Source organism: Motacilla alba, chromosome 2 (assembly GCF_015832195.1).
Source record: "Motacilla alba alba isolate MOTALB_02 chromosome 2, Motacilla_alba_V1.0_pri, whole genome shotgun sequence".
In the NCBI taxonomy this organism is placed as follows: Eukaryota; Metazoa; Chordata; class Aves; order Passeriformes; family Motacillidae; genus Motacilla; species Motacilla alba.
In genome coordinates this window covers 389,563-416,224 of record NC_052017.1, presented here as the reverse complement: position 1 = coordinate 416,224, position 26,662 = coordinate 389,563, and the positions used below count along the sequence as shown (strand labels likewise).

General features: G+C 51.4%; 1 protein-coding gene across 2 annotated transcripts in view; it reads left to right on the top strand.

Moving 5' to 3' along the window:
- LOC119698278 (SREBF chaperone) overlaps positions 1-26,662 on the top strand; it is a 59,410-nt gene that overhangs the window by 13,179 nt on the left and 19,569 nt on the right. For both annotated transcript variants that reach the window (XM_038130011.1, XM_038130010.1), the window contains exons 2-7: positions 753-943; positions 8,343-8,469; positions 11,317-11,474; positions 23,661-23,881; positions 24,654-24,759; positions 25,499-25,671. In XM_038130011.1, coding sequence (XP_037985939.1) covers positions 822-943; positions 8,343-8,469; positions 11,317-11,474; positions 23,661-23,881; positions 24,654-24,759; positions 25,499-25,671 — 907 coding nt within the window. In that variant the 5' untranslated portion in view covers positions 753-821. The remainder of the gene's footprint in view (positions 1-752; positions 944-8,342; positions 8,470-11,316; positions 11,475-23,660; positions 23,882-24,653; positions 24,760-25,498; positions 25,672-26,662) is intronic.

Below are 26,662 nucleotides of genomic sequence, written 5' to 3'. Positions count from 1 at the left end.
TAACATTTGTCCTGCAATCCACAGGTTTATTTTGGCTTAGACAATCTCTGTTTGCAGCAGTGACTTGGAGCAGGAACAGTTCCTGCTGTTCACTCCTAGGAGCTCTGTCACAGCATAAAGCAAATAAAGATGGCAGATTTTAAAATGCAGCCCCCCTAAGTGACAAGGAAATACTGGCTTTGGAATGCCCGGTGTTTTCTTACAGGATGCTGCTGTTGGACAGCAGGTGAAGAGAGGAAATAGAAAGTTTTCCTCCTTGAAATTACCAGAAATTGTTGCCAGTGCTGTGCGCCTCCCCAGAGCACCTTTTGGCAGCTCAGGCTGGTCACAGAGCCACTTGTGATGTATTTTTTGCCCCAGGAGCAGCATGTCCATGTTGTTCTCGAGTTCCTCCTGGAGCAGGGATGGTCCAGTCCTGACAGTGAGGTTGAGATCTGCTCAGTCATTTCTTAGCATCAAGAAATAAATCCCAGGATGGTTTGTGCTGCAAAGGACCTCAGATCCCACCCAGTTCCACTGCTGCCATGGCAGGGACATCTCCCACTGTGCCAGGCTGCTCCCAGCCCTGTCCAGCCTGGCCTGGGGCACTGCCAGGGGTCCAGGGGCAGCCCCAGCTGCTCTGGGTACCTGTGCCAGGGCTCAGACTCTCCCAGGGAAGGATTCCTTCCTGAGCACTGGCGACCCTTCTAAAGCGAGCTGATAACGTTCATTTCCCTTCTCCTGATGTGTTTCTCTCCCTTTGCCCTCCCCAGCTGGAGGCAGTGCCTCCCTGCAGGGCTGCCCACGCTGCTGCTGTGTCCCGGGATGGCCTGGAGGTGAGGATGACCCTGACTGAAAGGCTGCGCGAGAGGATTTCGCGGGCGTTCTACAGCCACGGGCTGCTCTGCGCTTCCTACCCCATCCCCATCATCCTCTTCACTGCCCTCTGCATCCTGGCCTGCTGGTGAGTCCTGCCCGCCTTGTGGCACACGTTCTCCCTTCTGGGCCCACCCGGAAGCTCTTTTTTATTTAGGCTTTGTAGGTTTTGTCATCTCCTTTTGTGGGACAGAAGGAACGACGGGGATGAGGTGTCTGCGTCTGGTTTAATAAGTAAGAACTAATTGAATAAGTGAAGTGAAGCAATAAATGAGATGAAGGTAACCCTCAAGCACCTGGTAGTGGACTCCCAAGCCATGAATTAAAAATGGGGAGAAGGAAAGCTGATCTTTCTTTGCACACCTGCCTGTCCTGTTCTCCCTGGAGCCTGCCCTCTTGTGTTTCATCCTTGGCACGCCCATGTGGCAATAGATTCCCCCCTCTCCTTATGGACCCTCATGTGGCTCCCTAGTTTGCAGGTGGGTATAATTTTACTCCCAGACTCAGAATCATCTCCAGCAGGGCACCGTGGGGCTGAGCAAACCTTTGTGCCAGACCATGCACACATGTGCATGTGCAGGTTGTGTCTCGCAGGGTTTGATTCTGTCTGTTTTGGGCACAATAACCCTGTTGTGATGATTTGCTCCCCTGTTTGTAGGAAGCTCCACGTGTGTTGGCACAGACACAGGTTTTCCTTTGAGCTGTGCTGGTGACAGGGGCTGCTTGCACATCTCAGTTAAAACACTGTCAAAGGGGGGATTTTCACTCATGGGAAACCTCTGAGGTGGCTTCTCGTGGCCAGAACCCTCTGTGGTTGTGAGCAGCAGTGGGGGCATTGCTTCCTGGTTTTTCACTGCTCCACAGGACTCCTTGTCCCTCTCAGGGACCCTTTCATTCTCAGGTCTCTTGTCCTGTAGAACATGAATCCTCTACCAGGCCCAGCCAGGTGGTTGCTGCATGTCTCTGTCTTTGGTATGATTGCAAGTAGCAGCTCTGGTTTGGCTCCAGCTTTGCCAGGTGCAGCTCTCCAGTGGCATTTCTTCACCTGGAAGCTGCACCCGGCAAAGCCAAGCCAGAGTCCCAGGTGTGGCACTGTGTCACCTCACTCCTGCTTGGGAATGGCTTCCCAGGACGGCTCAGGCTCCTCATCCCAGCTCTCCCAGGCAGCAAATGCAGGACACTGCTGCAGTGTGAGTGCTCACCCACGGTGTTGCGTTTTGGGAGGGATCAAAACGTGCTTATTCCCTTCTGAAATCCAGGATTTCCTGGAGAGGGGAAGATCTGATGGGGGTCAGCACCTCAGCCCACTGGGCCAGGGCTTGGAGCTGCCAGGGGCTCCAGACCGGGTGCTCTTTGGGAGCTGTGGCCTCGGGGAAGTGTCTGCGCTCTCAGTGCCAGCATTTGAGGATTCTGCAGTGGCTGGTTTCCTCCGGGCTGCAGAAATCCATCCAGGACGCCCTCAGGTGCTTGGGTTTGTTTTCTTGAACGAGTTCCAGAAGCTCCTTAGCGAAGCAGGTCCTGGCCGTGGGACAGACGGGTGGCAAAAGCATGGTGACACCGCTGGAGAGCAGGAGGATGGTGGCAGAAGAACCCCAGCCTGGGCTGAGGCTGAAGGGCCGGGTCCCTGCTGGATGGAGTTCCTGGGGTGTTCAGGTCCTGCTCTGGGCTGCTGTGCGTTCACCGCGGATAACGAGCTGCTCGTTGTGGCGAGAGAAGTGGCTTTGCTAATTGGGCCACACTGTTCCGGAGTGGGGTGCTACACCTGGCCTGCCAGGGTGTGACAGTGAAGGGGTTGCTGCATGGGAGCCAGTGCACTGTGCTGCACGGGAGCCTGGTGCTGCATGGGAGCATGGGGACTGGTGCATGGGAGCCAGTGCACTGTGCTGCACGGGAGCCTGGTGCTGCATGGGAGCATGGGGACTGGTGCATGGGGCTGCATGGGAGCCGGTGCACTGTGCTGCATGGGTGTACTGTGCTGCATGGGAGCATAGTGACTGGTGCACCGTGCTGCATGGGTGCATGGTGCTGCATGGGAGCCTGGGGACCGGTGCATGGTGCCACATGGGAGCATGGTGACCGGTGCACGGTGCTGCATGGGAGCTGGTGCATCGTGCTGCACTGGTGCATTGTGCTGCATGGGAGCCTGGGGACTGGTGCCTTGTGCTGCATGGGTGCATTGTGCGGCGTGGGAGCATTTCGCTGCGTGGGAGCCTGGGGACTGGTGCATGGTGCTGCATGGGAGTAGTTGCATTGTGGTGTATGGGAGCCTCGGGACTGGCGTGTTGTGCTGCATGGGTGCATGGTGCTGCGTGGGAGCCTGGGGACTGGTGCATGGTGCTGCCTGGGAGCTGGTGCATGGTACTGCATGGGGACTGGTGAACGGTGCTGCCTGGGAGCTGGTGAATTGTGCTGCATGGGTGCATTGTGCTGCCTGGAGCTGATGTCTTGTGCTGCATGGGAACTGCTGCATTGTGCTGCATGGGTGCATGGTGCTGCCTGGGAGCTGGCACATTGTGCTGCATGGGTGCATGGTGCTGCCTGGGAGCTGGTGAATTGTGCTGCATGGGTGCATTGTGCTGCCTGGAGCTGATGTCTTGTGCTGCATGGGAACTGCTGCATGGTGCTGCACGGGTGCATGGTGCTGCATGGGAGCCGGTGCATGGTGCTGCATGGAGCCAGTGCATTTTCTGCCTGGCACTGGTGCACTGTGCCGTGCTGAGGATGCAGGGATGCTGTCTGGCACGGATCCCTGCTGGAGCTGAGCTGTGTGTGCTCTGTGGCAGCACTCCTCTCCCGGCTGGCTTTCACTGATGCATCCCAGCCATCCCCTGCAGAAGCAGCCAAGGAACAGCCTGGGCTGGTGAGGAAAATCAGGGCCCAGCCGTGAGGCAGAAGCTGGTTTGGGCAGCGGGGCTGGGCAGGGGGGCTGGGCAGCACAGGGCAGGGAGCTCACAGAGCCATGGAAGTGTTAAAGGTGGAAAAGGCCTCCAGGTCACGGGGCCCAGCCACTCCCCAGCACTGGCAAGGCCACCTCTGACCCGTTCCATGTCCCTGAAACAGGGACAACAGAGACATCCCTGTGAACCAGAGTGGGTCTGCTGCCCTGAGCTCTTGAGAGGGACAGAGGTGCGCCTGTCCTGTCTGCTGTGCCTGCCATCAAGGAGGGCTTGGGGAGTTCAGACAAAATGAGAGAGCTGCAGACAAAATGAGCTCAGTTGTTGTGGCTTTCCTCCCCCTCACATCAGTCAGACCCCACCATTTTTGTGTGCAGTTTTTAAAAGTTGAAATAAAGCACAAGGTCCACAGTTTATCCACCAGGGGTTCTGGCCTCCGGCAGGGGAGGGCAGTGACTGTGCAGGGAGTGAGGTCACCACAGGGTCTGCTCTGGTTGTTTTGGGTGTCTTTCCTCTTGGAAGGGTTTGTACAGACCCTGTTTTTAATGTCACTGACAGACAAGACACAGCATCTCTGGGTTTGATAATAAATGAATACCCAAAGCAAAAAATCCCCTGACTCATGCTTACTCTCTAGTCCTAAAGTCTGAAAATGCCAGTTAGTCTCCACATCAGAGGGAGAGTTTTCTTCTTCTGCAGGTAACACTGATTTTCCTCATCCCACTTGCATGGATCTGTGTTGGGATCTGCATCTTTCCCTGGAATGGGGCTGTCGCCAACCTTGTCTGACAGCAGCCCAGGGAGGAGCAGGTGACACCTGGAAATTGGGGTAAATATGAAATCCCAGTGTCACTCTGGGGCACAGCTTTTAGCTGAGGTGAGGATTGCAGATGACCCAGGTGACTGCAGCAGGCTTAGGGCAATTAAACAGGGGTTTGTTATTTAACTGAAGCCCAGGTTCTGTTCCTGACCCAGAGCCCCCGGGGAGGTGTATGTGTGTGTGTACATCTTTATTTAGAGTTATTTCTCTAAGAATGTGTCACTCTTGCACAGGTCTGTACTGTTTGTGTGGTAACCAGAGGACCTGAATCAGTCAGACTCTTCATGTTCCAGATGCCCAGAGGGCAGAGTCTGCTCTGGGGTTTCAGCACGACCCTGGGAGCAGGTTGTGCTGCACAGGAGAGGGGAATCTCCTTCCCAGTGCAGAACTCTGGAGCCCTGTCAGAGGGAAGCAGGGCACAGCCACCACCTCTCAGAAACAGGTTGTTGGTGCTCTTGCCAGGGCTAAAAGGCACTGTGGCTGCCAGGTATTGGCCTTGCCAGCCCTGTGGCCTGTTAGCAGATTCCCTCCCTGCTCAGCAGTGCCATTCCAGGCTGGTCTGTCGTGGCTGCAGACAGGCCAAAAGCTCGTCCTGCTGGGAGCCAGCTGGGCTGGGAGCTGCTTTAGTGCCAGGGATCAGCTCCTTTCCTGCTAGCTGAGCCCTGGCAGCTCCCTGCTTCCCTCCGTGGCTGGGGCTGCTCCAGGTGCTGGAGATCTCTGTGGGGCTGGGAAGGGGCAGTGTGCAGGGAGGGTTTGCCTGCAGCTCTCCTGGCCCTGCTCCATCTTGGCCCCCTGAGCCATCCTCAAAATATGTCGAGTGCTTGGGTGAGCACCCCTGCCTGCTCCTCCCTCGTGCTGGTGGCTGGGATGCAGCTCCTGCTCCAGCACTTCCAGCTGCTCCCAGGGTCTGTTTGCTTTATTCTGGGCTTTCACAGGGTGTCAGGGTGCACAGTGACATGAGCATCCCAAAAGAGCCTTTCCCAAATCAGACCAACTCCAGCTTTCCTGGCGCCTTTGTTGGATCCTAGGATGGGTGGGCTTGGGAGGGACCTCTGGATGTCACCCAGGCCAGCCCCCTGCCAGGGCAGGGTCACCCGGGCTGGGTCCAGGCGGGTTTGGGATGTCTCCAGAGAGGAGACTCCAGCCCCCCTGGGCAGCTGTTCCAGGGCTCTGCCCCTGCATGGCCAGAGGCTGCTCCTGCTGCCGAGCTGGAGCTGCTGTGCTTTGCTTTGTGGCCATTTCAGGTCCTGCTGTTCCTCCCTCCTCTGTCTGTCCTTTCCATTCTCGTGTTCACCTCATTCCTTGCTGCTCAAAAAAATCCCTAACAAAGAGAAATGTGAGGAGAGTCAAACCCCAGTGCTGGAAGTGCCTTCCCTGAGCTGAGGTGGGGCTGTTCTTCCCTCTGGGCCCCCGTGCAGTGTCAGTGACCCAGAGCTGTCACAGCACAGCACACCCAGAGCAGCTGGGGCTGCCCCTGGCAGTGTCCCAGGCCAGGCTGGACACTTGGAGCAGCCTGGGACAGTGGCAGGTGTCCCTGCCATGGCAGGGGTGGCACTGGGTGATCCTCAGGGTCCCTTCCACCCCAAACCACTCCAGCATTCCATGTTCCAGCACCTGCTGGGTCCCAAACCAGGAGGGCTGGTGCACACCAGGAGCCCCCTCTCCCTCCACGCTGAGCCACGGAGCAGGACTGAGCCCTCAGAGAGAATCCCCCCTGCTCTGCTCTCACAGCAGAGCTGCTCATCCCACTGCAGTCAGCAGCTGCCACTGCCCTGGAGCAGAGCTGAGCCCTGCTGCCCCTGGAGGGGCTCTGCTGCCCTGGGGGATCCCAGGGGTGACACATCCCTTGGAAAGGCACTGGGACAGCAGCAGCACGGCCAGCACAGGAGGGGGAAACACTCCAGAGTCAGACTGAGCCTGAGCTGAGTCCAGAGTCAGATTAAATCTGAACTGACTCCACAGTCAGACTGAGCCTGAGCTGACTCCACAGTCAGACTGAGCCTGAACTGACTCCACAGTCAGACTGAATCTCAGCAGTCTCTGATTGAAAATGACTCAAATTCTACAAAAAGCGTTTGGCTCCTCTCAACTCCCAGGTGACTCACAGGGATTACCCCCCTGCAGAAGCACCGTCTGTCAATCTCAAATGTTTTGCTTGGATTTCTGGACACAGTTGCCAGCACTGAAATCATTTAGGGAAAAAACAATTCCTGCTCAATCATCTGTTGAACGTGCTCTGCTTTGTTTATCGCTTATGCTTGATCTCATTATTCCCTTTTCTCTTCCCTGCCCTTGCACAAGGAAATGCTAATAATTAGATGTATTTCTGTCAGACCAGTAAAGAGCAAATCTGACAAGCTTGGCTTCTGATTTCATTGTTCTTTCCCAGCTGTTTGTTGTTCTCTCTGAAGCCTTGTGTTTAGATGCTGCTTGTTCCTCCACGGCCTTTGATGATCCAACCTAATCCCTAATGAAGTGGGCAGAGCCTTGCAGGAAAACAATTCCAAGGCCTTTCTGTCTATTGTGTCAGTATTGCCACAAAATTCATCTACAATCAGGAAAATCTATCAGGAACTGTAAGGCCACAGGAAGACTGAAGTTCTGCTCTCCAGTTCAGTTTGGTGCTGACAGTTCCAGATTGTCCATGGGTCTCTGTGTCTCAGCAGCCTTGCTTTTCCCACCAGTTCAATTCTGATTTGCTTTTGACCACTTTTGAGAACATTTGGAGGTAAAATTCCCACTCTCAACTCTCTGTAACCTCACGTTCTCAATTTCTGAATAGTTCAAAGTCTCTGCTGTGGGACAGGAGCCGCGATCACCAGAGGCTGTGGTGGCAAAGCAGCAAGATCAAGATTTCACAGTTTGTTGTCTCACTGCTGCTCTTAGAAGTGCTTTGAGGACCAGTGAGGTTAATAGCAAGTTTTGGAAATAGTTTGAGTTTAAATGAGGAAAAGCAGAGGATTATAAAGGCTTTGGGGCAGGGAAGCAGCCCCTGGAACACAGGGAGTGTCTGGGCTTTGGCTGGGATTCACAGTTACTGAGCCGTGGCCTTACTGAGTGCTTTTGCCACAGCTAACTTGGCTGGAGGAGTCCAGGAGAGGCCCTGCAAGGCCTTCCCCTCTTCCCTCCCAGGACTCTCCCGTCCCTTTCCAAGGGATTTCGTGTGTCCCATGAAAGCAGAGCCCCCTTGCTGGGTCTCCTGTCCTGCACAGCTTGGCTTTGCAAAGTGGGCCCAATCATTTTTATAATTCTTCTAATATTATTATAATAGAAATTATTTATTCTTCTGCTTCTTCTTCTTCTTCTTCTGCTTCTTCACTTCTTCTTCTGCTTGTTCTTCTGCTTGTTCTTTTCCTCCTCCTCTCCTTCTCCTCCTTCTCCTTCTCCTTCTCCTTCTCCTTCTCCTTCTCCTTCTCCTTCTCCTTCTCCTTCTCCTTCTCCTTCTCCGTCGTCTTCTTCTCCGTCTTCTTCTCCTTCTTCTCCTTCTTCTCCTTCTTCTCCTTCTTCTTCTCCTTCTCCTTCTCCTTCTTCTTCTTCTTCGTCTTCGTCATCTTCATCTTCTTCGTCTTCTATAAAGAAATAGAAATTATTACATTTATTATTATTCTTCATACCACCAGGAGAAAATTACTTCAGCATTTAGACCTAAACCTCGGGGCACGGTGACCGTTCTGGGGGCGCATTCAGATATTTCAGGAAACATCTACTTTGTTCTGCCCCTAAGAGCCCCCGAGCCCCCCGAGTGAGGGGTCTCCCTGGTTGTGTGCCCACAGCTCCCCCCTGCTGAAGCTGCCCCTGCCGGGGACGGGCCCCGTGGAGTTCAGCACGCCGCTCAAGGACTACGCCCCGCCCGGGGAGCAGCGCCCGCAGCGCGGGGAGCCCGGAGAGCGCCCCGACTGGGTGAGGGCTGGGGGACACGGGGACACGGGGACACGGGGAGGGACACCGCCCTGCTGGGGACACGGGGACACAGGGAGGGACACCGCCCTGCTGGGGACACGGGGGACACCGTCCTGCTGGGGACACGGGGAGGGACACGGCCCTGCTGGGGCATGGGGACACAGGGAGTGACACAGCCCTGCTGGGGACATGGGAACACAGGGGGACACGGCCCTGCTGGGGACATGGGGGGACACGGCCCTGCCAGGACATGGGGGATACCGCCCTGCTGGGGACACGGGGACACGGGGGGGCACAGCCCTGCTGGGGACACAGGGACACTGGAGAGGGGACACAGCCCTGCTGGGACATGGGGACACGGGGGGACATGGCCCTGCTGGGGCATGGGGACACGGGGGGACATGGCCCTGCTGGGGCATGGGGACACGGGGAGGGACACGGCCCTGCTGGGGATATGGGGACACGGGAAGGGACACGGCCCTGCTGGGGACACGGGGAGGGACATGGCCCTGCTGGGGCATGAGGCCATGGGGAGGGACAGGGCCCTGCTGGGACATGGGGACACTGGAGAGGGGACACAGCCCTGCTGGGACACGGGGACACGGGAAGGGACACGGCCCTGCTGGGGCATGGGGATACTGGAGAGAGGACATGGCCCCTTCTGGGACACAGAGAGGGACACAGCCCTGCTGGGGCATGGGGACACTGGAGAGAGGACATGGCCCTGCTGGGGACATGGGGACGTGGGGAGGGACACGGGGACACTGGAGAGGGACACAGCCCTACTGGGGCATGGGGACATGGGGAGGGACACGGCCCTGTTGGGGCATGGGGACACAGGGGGGACATGGCCCTGCTGGGGACATGGGGAGGGGACACAGCCCTGCTGGGACACAGGGAGTGGCACAGCCCTGCTGGGGACTTGGGGACATGGGGAGGGACACAGCCCTGCTGGGACCATGGGGGGGGACACAGCCCTGCTGGGGACATGGAGGGGGGACACGGCCCTGCTGGGCTGCCCAGCACCTGATGGCCCCAGCAGCTGTGGCTGTCCCACCCCTGGCAGTGCCCAAGGCCTGGTTGGAGGGGCTTGGAGCAGCCTGGGACAGTGGCAGTGTCCCTGCCATGGCAGGGGTGGCACTGGGTGGGCTTTGAGGTCCCTTCAACACAGAGAATCAGACTCCCTCTGTTCCTGCCTGCTGGGTCCTGTCGTGTTCCACCTCTAATTTGGGAAGGGAAACAGTCTGGCAAAACCATTCTGTGGTGTTTTCAGGGTCCCCCGTGGCAGGAGGGAAATGATGAATGTGACTCCATGTTCTCAGAAGGCTAATTTATTATGTTACTATGTTATATAAAAGAATGCTATACTAAACTCTACTAAAGAACAGAGGATACATCAGAAGGCTTGACAAGATTCTGATGAAAAACCCGTGACCTCTTCCAGAGTCCCACAAGCTGGCTGGGATTGCTCATTAAGTCAAAACAATTCCCATGTTGGATAAACCATCTCCAGCCACATTCCAAAGCAGCAAACCACAGCAGAAGCAAACCAGATAATGTTGTTTTCCTTTTCCTCCGAGGCTTCTCAGCTTCCCGGGAGAGAAATCCTGGCAAAGGGATTTTTCCAGGAAATGTGACAGTGACACCGTTCCTGCTCTGATTCTCTGGGAGCTCCCCAGTTGTGGGAATCTTTAAAATCAGAGGGTTTTAGGAAGGTGTATCTAGCAAGATATGAGGAAGTTCTGAGCTTAATAGTGGAGCTCTGTGCAGGTATTGTACTGGAAATAAGCAAGCACTGTTTAACCAAAGGTGCCTGTGTTACAGAGGTTGGATGGAGCTGCTGTCCATGTGCTTCTGCTTTGTGTGACTGGGCAAAAAACTTCTAAAGTGAGCTGTAACACTGAGTTCTGTGTCTGCTGCCGGGGATGTGAGCTGCTGGCATCTTCCCCTTGTCATAGCCATGGAATGAGGCTGATGCTGGAAACTAAACCAGCTCCAGGGGCGTTCCCCAGCAGTCCTGTCCCACTGGGGATGGGTACCCTGGCACTGAAGGGGTTCTGGGGACAGACTGTGCCGTTCACACTCCCTGAACGTGATTTCTTTGCCCAGGATTTTTCTCCTGGGAAGCTGAAAAGCAGCAAGGAGCCTCAGAGAAAAAGAAAACAGTTCTTATCTCATTTGCTTCTCCTGTGTTGTGCTGGTGTGGAATGTGTTTGGGGATTGTTTACCCCCAGGGGTTGCTTGAGTGGACTCCAGTGGGAGTTGTTTTGACTCTTTGGCCAATTTGGGACAAGCTGTGTCAAGACTCTAGAAAAAGTCACAAGTTTTCAGTTATTATCTTTTTAGCATTCAGTAAGTATCTTTTCTGTATTCTTTAGTATAGTATAATATAGTATTCTTTAATATAATATAGAGTATAATATAGTATTCTTTAATATAATATAGTATAATAAAGTAATAAATTACCCTCCTGAGGACATGGAGTCACATTCATCATTCTCTCCCCTCATGGGGTTGTCCACATTTACAGTAACAGACAAAGGGGATACAGAGATTCTGTCATTAGAAGGTGTGAAAAGGTCCTTTTTTATTAGAAATCTACAGTTTTGATAGAAACAATGGTGGACTCAAGACTTGATTGGTTTTTAGGAATCTTCTCTCCCACGATTGTGAGCTATAATAGCACACTCTGGAGAGCCACACCTGCAGACAGCAGTTCTGGAAAGAGAGATAATAATTGTTCCAGTTCTTTCCCTGAGCTTTCTCAGGGCTCCCCAGGTGGATCGTGGGGCAGCTGTGTGTGTGATCACCCCGGCCGTGCCCTGACCCTGCCCCGTTTGCCTGCAGTACGTGGGAGCCCCCGTGGCCTACATCCAGCAGATCTTGGTGAAAGCCACCGTGTCCCCGTGGCACAAGAGCTTCCTGGCCGTGGATGTGTTCCGCTCGCCGCTGGCCCGCGTCTTCCAGCTGGTGGAGGAGATCAGGAACCACGCCCTGAGGGACAGGTGAGGCTCAGGGGGCTGCTGCTGGCACGGCTGGCTGCAGAGGGCTGCCCCAGGGGCTGGCGGTGTCCCACACGTGGGATCCATCCTGCACGAGGAGCAGCTCACACATTTGTGCTGGGGAGTTCCCTGTGCTCCAGTGAAAATCCTCAGGAATTTTCTGGTCAGAGCCCAGAGGGGGCCTGCGAGGTGAGGCAGGTGCAGCGCCTCAGAATTCCCTCACCAGCCCGCCAGCTCCACAGCACAGGGGGTTCTGGGCCACTGCTGCAATTTCCTGCTCAGGAACCTTCTCCTGGCTGATTTTAGTTCCAGTTTGTACCTGCTTGGTGCTATCCTGTAGCAGCCTTTATACAACAACAGCTTTCCTCACTGCCAGGTGTTTCCAGGGGAGCTCCCGCTCCCCAGCCCAGCCCCCTGTTTGTTAAAAGCCAAACAGAAATCTCTGGGCTCACTGGTGAGGGGCTCGGCGTTCCAGGTGCCATCCTGGTCCTGCTGGTGGCACCGCTGTCCCTGGGACACTCCTGAAGGTGGAGAGCAGAACCACGCACAGATTGTCAGGGCAGTCTCACTTGTGGGGTGTTTTCCATGGAAAGGCTTTTCCTGAAACCTCTCTGGGATCACAAGGCTGTTTTTGAGCCCACTCCCATCAGTTTTGCACATTAAGAGGTGATTTATCAATGTCCCCATGTCCCTCTGTCCTTTCCAGCTGACAAGCTCCCACCTCAAAGCAGGAACTCTTTTTACCCCCAGGTGGGCTCTTTATCTTTGTGCTGTTAACAGAAGGGGTATTAAATTTATCACTTTTGAGTGTCCACCCTGCTCCTCCAGCTGATGGTTTGTCCTTTTGGGGACCATCCTTCACCCCCACCTGCTGCTCTGGGAGCTCATGTTTTAGAAATGCCATTTTTACTTTCCAGTACAGATTTCCTCAGTTTTGCTGTCCCTGCCAGCTGCCCCAGCCTTGGCAGTGACCTTCTGTCCACCAGCCAGTGCCTCTGCTCCCTTATCCGATGGGATAATCGTCTGCTGCCGGCTGCAGGCAGAGCCAGCGTGCTCCCAGGCCTGTGCTGTGTGCTCCTTATCTCCCCTGGCTTCTCATTGTATTCTCATTATCTCCCCTTGGCTTTGCCCTTGATGAGCGCTGATGCAACACAGAAACAAAATTATTACTTTTGTTATTATTCTTCATGCCACCAGGAGAAAATGACTTCAGCACTTAGACCCAAACCTTGGGGCAAGGTTACCATTTTGGGGATGCATTCAGATACTTCAGGAAACAGCTAATTTGGAGGTAAATTACCTCAAAAGTCATGATGGAGTTCTTGTTTATTGCCAGTAACAAAGCTGAGCAGAAATGATTTTTTACATGCAAGCTGGCTTAGTTTAGTATTTTATTTTCTATTCTTTTCTGTTTTATTCTGTACATTTTATATTGTTTTGTATTCCAGCAGGGAGCTGAGGTTGTTCAGTGTCCCTGGGCAGGTGTAAGTGCTAAGTGTAACCTGGGTGTGTTTGCACTGGCTCACATCCGAGCACTCGTGTGTGTAGAAGTCAGGAGTGACCTGGAATCTGTGCCCCAGCTGTGGCTTTGGTGTCACTGCACCCACAGCATCCCCCAGGGGCGGGCTGGGAGCCTGGCCCTGGGCTTATCTGCAGCAGGAGCTGTTATCTCTGCCACGTTCCAGAGCTGATCAAATTCAAACCATGGTCATCTGCCCCTCCTGCAGCCCTTTCCAGAGCCACCGCTGCACCAGCTCCTTCAAATGCTCATTCCCAAAGCTTTGGTCCCTGTAAACGCCGTTTTTGGGAAGTGTAACTTCCATTGCTGAGCCTCGTCCTGCCGCGCAGCCGCAGGGTGCTCGTTGTGCAGGGGGTGTTCACAAAGGCAAAGCATCGGGTTTGAATTTCTGTGCTTGTTCCCTGTAGTTATTACAGAAGAAATCTCTCCTGCAGAGGGGTCTCACAAAGGCTTCAGTTCGTTTGCCGTCTGGAAGCAGCTTCCTGGGATGGGCAGGGCCAGAGCCAGGCAGGCCTGGCCTCAGACTTTGGCAGCGGTTTAAATTTAAGGGCTCCCTCTGGCCCACGTGTTCTGGTGGTGGCAGTGAGGCGTCTTTCTACAGTGAAGGATTTGTCACACAGACAGGGAATGACAGCTGGAAGGTGTTAACAGGAACACTCCCAGGACAAGGCTGAAGAAGAGGCAGTGGCTTACAGCATAATTGATTTATTGACAGCATCATTGATTTATTGACAGCATCATTGATTTATTGACAGCATCAGCGCTGCAGGCGTGCAGGTGCTGTGCTAGAGCTGCCCAAGGAACCGGCACTGATCGGGGTCCCGGCACTGATCGGGGTCAGGGGGAGCTGCTGAAGGAACCGGCACTGACCGGGGTCAGGGGGAGCTGCCCAAGGAACCGGCACTGATCGGGGTCAGGGGGAGCTGCCCAAGGAACCGGCACTGATCGGGGTCAGGGGGAGCTGCTGAAGGAACCGGCACTGATCGGGGTCAGGCAGAGCTGCTGAAGGAACCGGCACTGATCGGGGTCAGGCGGAGCTGCCCAAGGAACCGGCACTGATCGGGGTCAGGGGGGAGCTGCCCAAGGAACCGGCACTGATCGGGGTCAGGCGGAGCTGCCCAAGGAACCGGCACTGATCAGGGTCAGGCGGAGCTGCCGAAGGAACCGGCACTGATCGGGGTCAGGGGGAGCTGCCAAAGGAACTGGCACTGATCGGGGTCAGGGGGAGCTGCTGAAGGAACCGGCACTGACCGGGGTCAGGGGGAGCTGCCCAAGGAACCGGCACTGATCGGGGTCAGGGAGAGCTGCCCAAGGAACCAGCACTGATCGGGGTCAGGCGGAGCTGCCCGTGGGCAGGGGAGAGGTTCAGGCTCCTTCGCTCAGCCCCGGGGTAACCACGAGGCAAAGCAGCGACCCTGCTCGGGGATGGATGGGTGGGTGGATGGATAGATAGATGCATACATACATAATTAGATAGATAGATGATAGATAGATAGTTAGATGATAGATAGATAGATGATAGATAGATAGGTAGATAATAGATAGATGATAGATAGATAGTTGGATGATAGATAGATGATAGATAGATAGATAGTTGGATGATAGATAGATGATAGATAGATAGATAGTTGGATGATAGATAGATAGATGATAGGTAGATGATAGATAGATGATAGGTAGATGATAGATGATTGATAGATAGATGATAGATAATAGATGACAGATAGATGATTGATAGATGATAGATGATTAATAGATAGATGATTGATAGATGATAGATAATAGATAGATGACACATAGATAGATGATAGATAATAGATGATAGATGACAGATGATTGATTGATAGGCAGATAGATGATTGATAGATAGTAGATAGATAATAGAGAGTTGACAGATAGATAGATAGATGATGGATAATAGATAGATAGATAGATGACAGATAGATGATTGATTGATAGATGGTAGATAATAGATAGATGATACATAGATGATAGATAGATAATAGATAGATAGATAGTAGATAGATAGATAGTAGATAGATGACAGATAGATGATGGATAGATGATAGATTGATAGATGACACATAGATGACAGACAGATGATAGATAGATGACAGACAGATGATAGATAGATAGATAGATAGATAGATAGATAGATAGATAGATAGATGATAGATAGGTGACAGACAGCTGGGTGCAGGTGCAGGTATATGATGGTTATGATGAAAGGAAGCCGCAGTGCCTGAAAGTGATGAAAGGAAGGTGTGCGTGGAGCCGCAGCTCGGCCACGCGGGGGCGCTGCGGGGGCTGGCAGCAAAGCCCGGGCTGGAGCGGGGATCCGAGCGGAGCTGGAGCGGGGCTGGCTGGGAGCAAAGCCCGGGCTGGAGCGGGGATCCGAGCGGAGCCGGCAGCGGGGCTGGCTGGGAGCAAAGCCTGGGCTGGAGCAGGGATCCGAGCAGAGCTGGAGCGGGGCTGGCTGGGAGGAAAGCCCGGGCTGGAGTGGGGATCCGGAGCGGAGCCGGAGCGGGGCTGGCTGGGAGCAAAGCCCGGGCTGGAGCGGGGATCCGAGCGGAGCCGGCAGCGGGGCTGTCAGAGCCAGCGGCGCCGAACAGGGTCAGAGCCCAGAACATTGGGTCAGAACCACCGAACAGTGGGTCAGAACCCAGAACAGCAGGTCAGAACCACAGAACATTGTGTCAGAACCCAGAACAGCGGGTCAGAACCCAGAACAGGGTCAGAACCACAGAACATTGGGTCAGAACCACAGAACAGTGGGTCAGAACCCACAGCCACCAGAACATCGGGTCATAACCTACAGAAAATCGGGTCAGAACCCACAGAACATCAGGTTAGAACCCACCGAACAGCGGGTCAGAACCCAGAGGCACCAGAACCCCGGGCCTCGGCTGCCCTCGGAGCCACAGGCACCCTCCCAGGCTGGGCTGACCCCAGCATCACTGGCTTTCCCCCGTCACTTGTCCTGAAATCATCAAATCTGTCATTTGGAGCTGTCCAGAGAGACACAGGGCTCAGGAGAGCTCGTGAAAACTGTTGGTCTTTAACAGTTATTTATGTTATAATAGTACAGTTATTGATGTTATAATAATACAGTTATTTATGTTATAATAATACAGTTATTCATGTTATAATAGTACAGTTATTTATGTTATAATAGTACAGTTATAAGTACATAACAATACAGTTATAAATAACATATATACAACATATATGTTATAATAATACAGTTATAAAAATATAAAAATACAGTTATAAATAACTGTATTTAACACTTTTTTATTGTATTTATCTATATCTATACATACATATACATATAGATAGATATAGCTTGTGAAAAACGCCATTCACTTGTGTTAAAATTCTAGAAGTTTAATACTAATAAAATAGTATTAAAACAGTAATAAAATAGCAATAAAATAGTAATTAAAGTAGTAATAAAATAGTAATAAAAATAGTAATAAGAATTAGGACAATAAGACAATAAAAGCAAAGAATTACAGATGTCTGGGTGCCTGGCACTGTGCCACAAAGCACACCTTGCTAGCAAAGGATTACCCCTTAAAAGCAATAGTCTGTTGCATATTCATGGATTTCATACATTATTCAAACATTCCTTTCAAACCAGGGTGTTTCTGCTTAATTTCAGCTTCCCCCCATCCTGTAAATGAGTTTTCTTGGTTCTTCAAAGTCCTTCCTGAGAAGGAGACAGTTGTTCTTCTCTTGGTGTCTTGTTATCTCTGTGAAGAGCTTCTGGATTATCTTTTCCATTCCTTGAGCTAGTTACAAAAAGTATCTTGCATCACATAGTGTCTATTTTAATATTACATAATTTAAAAATATTATATAATTTATATAATATAGTTTTTAGGCTATAGCCTAAAAACGATATGCATCACACTACTTAAAAGATATTAATAGAGCACTAGTTAGAAGAGATTAATACAGAATAACCTTCCAGCATAACTCATACAGTATTCATTTCAATATTTGTGAAGAGCCAATCATATAATATGCATTTTTCACATAGATATAGATTAGATATAGGTATAGATATAGATATAGGTACAGATAGATATAGATATAGATAGATATAGATGTAGATACAGATGTAGATATAGGTGTAGATGTAGATATAGATGTGTAATGATTCCTGATAAAAAAAGAAGTTACAGTGGCAAGGTCTAGCATTAAATCCAGAGCATTCATGGTAGCTGAGGACAACCCAGACAAGTAATTTCACTTGATTGATGTAGAGATACCTATACAAGCACACATGTAAAATAAATAATATCTGTCTTATTTATTTATTTGTTGTACTTATGATGTCTGATATCAGTTATTTATTACGATAAATATAACAAATTACAATATTTATTGTAATAAATGTTATCTGACATAGCACAGAGGGTGACCTTTTATCCCGGCAGATCCACGTGGCCTAAGGCACTGCCTTAGCAAACCATTGGCACTCTCCATGATCCCGTTTGCTTGGGGATAATAAGGTGTATGAAAAACCCATTTAATACCTCTTTTTTGGCCCAGTCTTGCTCTGGTGAAGTGTGGTCCCTTGTGACTGTGAGTGGAGTGTGGGACAGGGAGGCTGGAGAGCAGCCGAGGCTCTGGATAGTGGCTTTGGCCTCAGTGTCCCTGCTCTGGGAGCGGCTGCCAGCCCAGGCAGCACTGTCACAGCGTGCCCAGGAGCTCTGCAGAGCCCCAGGAGAAGCTCTTGGCCCAGGGGCACAGAGTGTTCTGGTACCTCTGAGCTGTGAAGGCAGAGCCAGCTCTGGGTGATTCCGTTCAGCTCTCAGCTGGCACGGGGCGCTGTGAGAGTGCCTTGACGCGTCTTCCTGGGCAGTGCCAGCCCCTGCTGTGGGCTCCAGAGCTGGAGTTCTTTGTGCAGTGTGCCCTCATTTCAGCGTAGCCACCCACCCAGTCCATACCAGTGCTGTGGAGTGATGGCACGTCTGGAGTCACCATTTGATGGCACGTCTGGAGTCACCATTTGATGGCACGTCTGGGGTCACCATTTGATGGCACGTCTGGGGTCACCATTTGATGGCACGTCTGGGGTCGCCATTTGATGGCACGTCTGGTGTCACCATTTGATGGCACGTCTGGTGTCACCATTTGATGGCACATCTGGGGTCACCATTTGATGGCACGTCTGGGGTCGCCGTTTGATGCGGTGGTTTTCAGGGCAGTCAGGACTTGGTGAAGGGAAGGAGAGATCTTGACTCCATTTCAGAAGGCTGGTTTATTATATTATGATATTTATTACATTAAAAACACCACACTATAACTGTACTACAAAGAACAGAGAGGAGTCATCAGAAGGCGAGACAGGAACAGAAAGGAATGAATAACAAAGTTCTGTGACTCCAGAGAGTCCCAGAGCTGCTGCCCCCTGGATTGGCCACCAAGCAGAAACATCCCACACTGAGCAATGGAGGAAGCACCTGCTGCATCCCACAGCAGCAGATCACAAATTGTTCACACTTGGAGCTGAGGCCCTTCAGCTTCTCAGGAGAAGAAAATCCTAGCAAAAGGATTTTCATAGAATATCATAACTACAGTGGAGCTTCCTGTGGATCAGTTTTTCTGACTTTTGTCAGCTGCTCCACCTTGTTGTCTGTGAGGTTTGGTCACTTGCCTGAGCTCTGACCCATCCTGTGTGGATTTGCCCATGGGACTGAGCCTGTAACAAAACCACTTCCCATCTTCCTTCTGCCAAGCCTCCTTTTCTGTGGGGGTCAGAAAGATAGAAATCCTCACAAACACAAAAGAGTTTGATTTCCAGCTTTAGAAGAAGCCCAGATTGATGTGAAAGCAAGGTACACAGACATCAAACAGAAATCATCAACTTATGTTTCTATAAATTATATATATATCTATAACTTTCCATAAGTTATGTTTCTGTAAGTTATATGTATCTATAACTTTCCATAAGTTATGTTTCTAGAAGTTACATATCTATAACTTTCTATGTTATGTTTCTATAAGTTATATAGATCTGTAACTTTCTATAAGTTATGTTTCTGTAGTTAAAAGTAAGAATATACCTTAAATTAGTAAGAAACTGTATTAGGTAAGATGATGAAGGGTTTCATATCAGTTATATATCTATAACTTTCTATAAGTTATGTTTCTATAGTTAAAAGTAAGAATATACCTTAAATTAGTAAGAAACTGTATTAGGTGAGATGATGAAGGGTTTTATAATAATGAAGTAATGTGATTTAATAGGGTAAGTTGAGAGTTTAGATATTATAATAGAGACATAGATGTGCACATGTAATCAGACCTTATTGGGCAAAAGCATCCACGTTGCAGTAGAAAAAATGAAAGTGACAGGTTAGAAAAGCAAAACAGACTCTGTGGAACTGTCCGTGGGATTAGAAAGTTATATACTGTCTTTAAACAAAGAACTTGTGACCATGCTAGACTATAACCAACTGCTTGCTGTCTTAAGAATCTCATGGCCTTTGAGGCTGATGTTATCCAAGCAATAAATCATTCTTAGTCTGATCATAGTCCCATCCCTTTAATTAATACAACAACAGCCACATTTTCCCTTCATTGCCATTCCAGTGCTTCCCCCTGCCACAACCACTGTGGCACCAGCCCAGGGCACATGGGAATCCACTTAACAATAAATAAATAGATAAATAAATAAATAGATTGTCACTAAATAAATAGGTTGTCTTTGTTTCCTCCTGTACTGCCAGCAGTACAGCCTTTAACTCTCCACTTGTGCACTTCAGTTCCTTCTCCCACTCCTGTTCCAGTGCTCAGAGCAGCTGCTCTGCCCCTCCCCTGCCCCTCCATGTGTTTGGCTGAGGCCTCAGGGAGCCAGACAGCAGCAGCTTCAGAGTCTGAAGTGAGAGCAGGAGCAGGCAGGAGAGGAGCAGATCCACGGCTCTTGTCAGGCTGACCTGTCTGCAGTCCCAGCTCTGTGATTCTGTAGGGTTTTAGGCCCTGCAGTGCCATCCCTTTGGTCTGTGACCCCTGGGACACCCCCTTTGTGCACTGTCACTCTGTGCAGTTCCTTCTGGAAGGGAATCATCATCATCATCATCATCATCACTGCCCTTCTTAACTCTGGCCCCCACCCTGAAAGGTCCTTGGCTCTTCACACCTTGATGCTGTTGAATTTTTTCCTACTTGTTCAAGAGCTCAGGTCAGGGACAATAATCCTTTTCCCCAGGCAGTGTTTCCCTTTCAGTGTCTTTAGATGCTGTGGAACTGAACCCTAGTGGTTGTCTGGGTCCTTGTGGCCCTTTCTGGAACATACTACAGTGAGTCCCATGTTCAGCAAAATCCCTCTCAGCTGTTCCAGGATCACTGGCATGAGCTGGCCCAAGGGATCGATGCTTTTAACTCTTCTGGCAGCATTTGCAAAGCCTGTTTGTGGCTGTCAAGCCACTCCCAGGTTTGGATTTTCCTCATTAATGTGCACAAGGGTCTTGCTATTATAGAAAATCCAGGAATATGATTTCTCCGGCATCCCAGAGTATCTTTTGAGGCTCCTTTTCAGTAGTGGGGCTAGGTATAGCATCTCATTTTGTAATGGTTTCATCTGGAATTGCAGCTTGGCCTGCTACCCCCAGGTTCCCAGGAATTCCACCTCTTTAGAGGGGCCTGGGCTCTGAGCTGAGGGCACTTCTATCCCCTCCCCATTTAATCTGTTCTGGGTATCCTGTGCTGTTCTTACTGCACTTTCCTCCTCACCTCCTACCAATTCATTGGTAAATCTGTAAAAACAAATCTGGTAAAACTCTTACCTGGTTGGTTGGAGTTCAGCTGAAGCCTTGTGTGCTGTGCTGGCTGAGTGCCTAAATCCCCGAGGCAGGCAGTTGAAGGTGGGTTGTGTTCCTTCCCAAGTGAACGCAGGTTTGGGTTTATCTTCCTCCTGAGCTGGGCCCATCAGAACCATCTTTTCTGTGCCATCCCTTGGTGTGCAGCTGCCTGCAGAGGAGCAGTGAGCTCTGCAGTGTTTGGGCCTGCTGCAGGGAGTGGTTCTGTGCCAGCACCAAGCCTTTGGTAATCAACTGCTAAATGCCAGCTCCTGTCTTCTTTTATCACCTGTCAAACAGGGAGATGTGAATTGATCTGAGGTATAATGGCCCTTTGTTCTAAATCTTTAATGACTTCATTTGTCCCTTGTTTGGCTGCAGGAGGCACAGGGTGCTGTTTAGTGTTAGAAACAGGTAAAGCTGGAGCCCTTTTTAAGAGACTCACTTTCCTGCCCTTCCCAGGAAGATTTCTCTGGGGTTTTTGTTGGGTCCAAAGATCCCTGGTTGGTAGTTGCAAAGTTTTCCTTTAAGAATGTCATATCCTAAAATGTTTTCATCATGATCTGCCATCACAAATGTGTGTGAAGTCATTCCCCTTCCCCCAGGTAACCATAAACACACTTTGGTGGTGTAACAGACAGTACTTTTCCCATTAAAGCCAGTTAAATGAACTGTTCTATTTTTAAAACCGAAGTTTAGCTTTTTAGCATCTTTAGGAGTAATTCAAGAGGTCTGAGCTCCAGCGTCAGTTTAAAATGTTGGGGGCTGTCCAGGGAAATGTGCAGAAGGTTTCAGTTTTGGGAGAGTGTTGTGGGGTGTCTGTCAGGCAGAAACGCAGCCCGTCTCCCAGGGGGAGAGCAGTCAGGTGTTTTTGGGCAGCCAGAGGTGCCAGAGCAGCGTTAACCCCCTGGAGCCAGAATAACCCTGCCAGGCAATAACAAGAACTGCTGTGAGACACTCATCCTGCCTGGTCACTGGGCAGCTCCTGCTGGGGTGACACACTTGTCACACTTGTCACACAAGTCCTGTCACACTTGTCTGGCCCAACAGCTGCTCTGCCACTGACCCCTCTGCCTTGGTTTGGAAAGCCAGGAGTCTGCTAAGGAAGGCAGGAGCCTCCCCTGGAATGGAAAATGCAAACCCCCTCCCTCTGAATTGTTATAATTTTGAAATTAAAAGGCTCTCAGGCAAAGATGTGGGGGCAGGAATAACAGTTCTTTACTAGGGAAAGTAAAGAATTGTTTATTTACTTTTTATATGCAAAAATAAAAATGTGATAGTACAAACAAAAAAACCCAACAAACAACAACAACAACAACAAACCCACAAAAACAACCAAACAAAAAACCAAAAAACAACAACAACAAAAAAAAAACCACCAAAACACAAAAAAAAAAAAAAAACACAAAAAAACCCCCAAAACCCAAAAAACCCAAACCCCAAAATAAAGACCACCAAAAAAAAAAAACAAGCAAAAAAACCCCACTGCCAGAGTCAGAGCAGGAGCTGAGCCCCTGTGTGTCAGGGTGGTGGCAGCAGTGCCATTCCATGGTGGCTCAGCCCTCCTGCAGTGCCAGCTGTGGTTCTGCTGCAGCAGGGATCCTGGACAAGGCTGGAGTTTTCCTCTGCAGCTCCAGGGCTGCTGGAGATGGGCCTGCTCTCCCTCTGGGAATGCAGGGCAGGAGAAAGCTGCTCCTCTGGCAATGCAGGGCAGGAGAAAGCTGCTCCTCTGGGAATGCAGTGAGGAGAAAGCTGCTCCTCTGGGAATGCAGTGGGCAAAGGCTGCTGTGCTGTTCCAGGCTCAGATTATATCCAGGTAGGAAGGTTTGAAACCTCTGATTGTATCCAGGCAGGAATGTTTGAAATCTCAGATTGTATCCAGATAAGAAGGTTTGAAATCTCATATTGTGTCCAGGTAGGAATGTTTGAAATCTCGGATTGTATCCAGGCAGGAATGTTTGAAACCTCAGATTGTATCCAGGTAGGAATACTTGGCTCCTCCCCTGGGCAGAGCATCTCCCCATGGGATGATGGAATTGTATCAGCCATGCAGGGACACTCACTGGCCATGGACAGAAGGTGATTAATAATTAATAATTAATGGCCCATGAACATAAGAGATCTCCTGGAGGGAGGATTGGCTGTGGGGGAGAGAAAGAAAACTCAATGACCAGAGGATGACTGCCCACCTCTGACAGAGGGCAATAGAACTCACACTGACCTGACAACCCAGGACACCTCCCACCAGGGCCTGTTGCACACCCAAGCTGGGTCTTGCTTGAATCAGTGGTTGCTAAGGGTGATGGCAGACACAGGTTCCAGTTTGTTCCAGGTCATTCCAGTCCCCCTGTGTGCAGTTCTGAGCCTCTCAGGAAATGCTCCTTCCCACAGAGTGCAGAGCAGCTGGGGAAACACCCCCAGGTGCAGACATTGAATCCTGGGTGCATTTTAGAGCACCTCAGAGGGTGCCCCTCAGGAAGGCTGACCAGGACTCCTGTAAAGCACCCGCTGCATGTGTGCAGAGAGGTGCAGAGAGGGGTTTGAGGTCTGGAAGAACTCCAGAGACAGTTTCTCTGTCAGGTGGAAGTGTCTTAAATGTGGAAGTGAAAGTGCGGTACTAGAGATGGGTAAGGAGCGAGAGCTGTGGGGCCAGGCAGCCCCCAGGAAGGATGATGGAGTTCTGGAGCCTGTTCACAGTTGCAGGGAGCCCAGCTCCTGCTCTCAGCAGTGAGGAGGAGCAGCAGCCACACCTGATGCAGGTCCCTCTCCAGACGCTTGGCTTTGCCTGGCTGGGGTCCCTCTGTGTTTGTTTGCACTGTCCCTCTGTATTTGTTTGTTTGCACTGTGTTTGCCTTTCAGCTCCGGGGTCAGGAGCCTGGAGGAGGTTTGCCTGCAGGTGACAGACCTGCTGCCTGGCCTCAGGAAGCTGAGGAATCTGCTCCCAGAGCACGGCTGCCTGCTGCTGTCCCCAGGGAACTTCTGGCAGAACGACCGCGAGCGCTTCAATGCCGACCCAGATATCATCAAAACCATCCACCAGCATGAGCCAAAGACCTTGCAGACGTCAGCCACTCTCAAAGGTGAGCCAGGGAAGCTGAGAGTTGCCTGCAGCTCCATTGTTATTCCATCCTCACTAATTCCAGCACTGGAATTGCTGATAGTGCCAATTTGGGCAGTATTTTGTCGTTCACAGCAGCTGAAGCTGCCCAGTCTTTGTTGTCTCTCATTTCATATGTGTATTGGAGCCCTGATCTGAATTTGTGAGAAGTGAACAAATCACCCAGGCTTCTTTCTGCAGGTAAAAATAGCAGGGTTTTGTTCCTCTCACTCTACACGTGCTCCAGCCTGGCTTTTCCCTGTCACACTCCAAGGCTTTGTCACAGATAAATCAACATTCATCCTGCTCCATTGTGTGTTCCAATTCCTTGCACACAGCCCGAGCTGACAATGGATAGCATAAAACTATTTTTACCTCTTGATTATAAAGAACCCCGTGACCATGTGTGGGGTCGTTAGTGGTTCCACAATGCCAGAGGAAATGCTGCTTTAAACGCAGGTTGGATCTCTTGGTTTTAAACAGAGCTCTGGCAGCGTGTGATGTCCTGTATTACATGTCTGAAAAGGGGTTTGTAACCCTAAAGGAAGTTTGCTTTAAAGGCTGGTTTTGGACATTCAGAGTGTGAGCTCGCTGTGGCTGGAGCCTGCTCCAGGTGTGACCCCATCCACGGGCTCTCCCCAGAGCATGGGGTGCCCTACAGGATGAGAGCAGCCATTCCTCTGGAGCTGCTGGCAGGGGACACCCGTGTCCCCGGTGCTGTGCGAGCTGTCCCTGATGTCCCCCTGTCTCTGCAGACCTGCTGTTTGGGCTGCCTGGCAGGTACAGCGGGGTCAGCCTGTCCAACCGGCGCCGCGTGGTGTCCTACACCGTCACCCTGGGGCTGCAGCGCTACGACTCCAGGTGAGGCTGCCCCTTCCCCCTCCATTCCCCTGGGGTTTAGAGTATCTCACATCTCTGCAGGTGCTTTTCTGGGGAGAAACCTTGCTGTGTTTTATGGAAATGAAGTGCTCCCAGTTCTCAGCTCCCCTTCCCAAGCACTGTTTGTAGCATCCAGAACTGCCAGGGGAGTTCCTGTGGCGTCCAGGACCCAGTGGCTCTGGTTTGACCCAGCTCCTTGCACACAGACTGATTTGCTTTCCTGTAAACTCTGGTTCACCTGGTGGAAACACTTTGGCAGTGTTGGCCAAACTGGTGTGGATTGAGTGGATCTGAGGGCTCTGACCTGCACAGAATTCCCCAAGGGATGCCTGAGATGGATTTGGCAGCATGGGAGTTCAAACTTGCTCTTCCAGAGCACTGAGCCCTGAGGGGCGCTGTGTGGCACCTTCCATCAGCCATTTTTACACAGAATTCTGTAATTCTGGGAAAATTCTGGGAGTGTTGGAGGCTGTGGCATGTTCTGCTCTGTAGACCCAGACTGTGGTTGACAAACCTTTGCTTTAAACAAAGTTTTGGTGAGTCAGCCCAGCAGAGCTTTGCAGAAATCAGGGTCTGGGTGGTTGGGGCCAGCAAGGAGCAGCTTTGGGAGCAAGGCCTGGAGAGAGCCACGCTTTGCTGCTCCGTGTGAGCCCCTGGAGCTCCTGCAGGAGCTGTTGGCTTTTCTCTCTGGGAAGGGTGAGTGACGTGCCGCTGTCCCCAGGTTCCTGAGCAGCCTGCGCTCGCGCCTGAAGCTGCTGCACCCCAGCCCCAACTGCAGCCTGCGGGAGGAGAACGTGGTGCACGTGCACTTCAAGGAGGAGATCGGCATCGCCGAGCTCATCCCGCTCGTCACCACCTACATCATCCTCTTCGCCTACATCTACTTCTCCACACGTAGGTTCGGGGCACCTGGGTGTGGGCTCGGGGGTGCAGGTGTTGTCTGTAACAGCGCCTGTTTCAGCAGGAGAGGTGGTGGTGCAGTTCTGCACTGAGCTGTCTGGAGAGGATTAAAAACTGTTAACTGATTCCTGCTCATTTGCCCCGCTCAGCCAGGGTGCTCTTGTTCCTTGTGATCCAAGGTGGAGGTGTTTCCCCATCCCTGGAAGTGTCCAAGGCCTGGGATGCTAGAAGGTGTCTCCTTTCCATGGCAGGGGGTAGAATGGGACAATCTTTAAAGTCCCTCCCAACCCAAACTATTCCATGATTCCATGATACCTTCCAAGGTGTTTCCTGTCCTGGGCACCCTTAGATGCCACAGGAATGCCTTTTCCCCCTTTGTTCCATCCATTACCAGACAGATGAGGCACATGTTCTGAGCTGGTGGGTTTAGACCTCTCTGGCCACGTTTCAGTTGGGTTCTTCCCACCTCGGTGCAGTGCTGGGACTGGTGTGAGCTGTGAAGCAGCATTGTCCCTGTCCCACCTTGTGCTGGGAGGCTGTGGGAGCTGCATTTCAGACACGAGCACTGCAGTACTTGCATTTCAGACAGTGCCTGCATTTCAGACACGAGCACTGCAGTACTTGCATTTCAGACAGTGCCTGCATTTCAGACACGAGCACTGCAGTACTTGCATTTCAGACAGTGCAGTGCCTGCATTTCAGACAGTGCAGTGCTTGCATTTCAGACAGTGCTTGCATTTCAGACAGTGCAGTGCTTGCATTTCAGACAGTGCTTGCATTTCAGACAGTGCAGCGCCTGCATTTCAGACAGTGCTTGCATTTCAGACAGTGCAGCGCCTGCATTTCAGACAGTGCTTGCATTTCAGACACTGCAGTGCCTCCATTTCAGACACTGCAGTGCCTGCATTTCAGACAGGGCAGTGCTTGCATTTCAGACAGTGCAGCACCTGCATTTCAGACAGTGCAGCGCCTGCATTTCAGACAC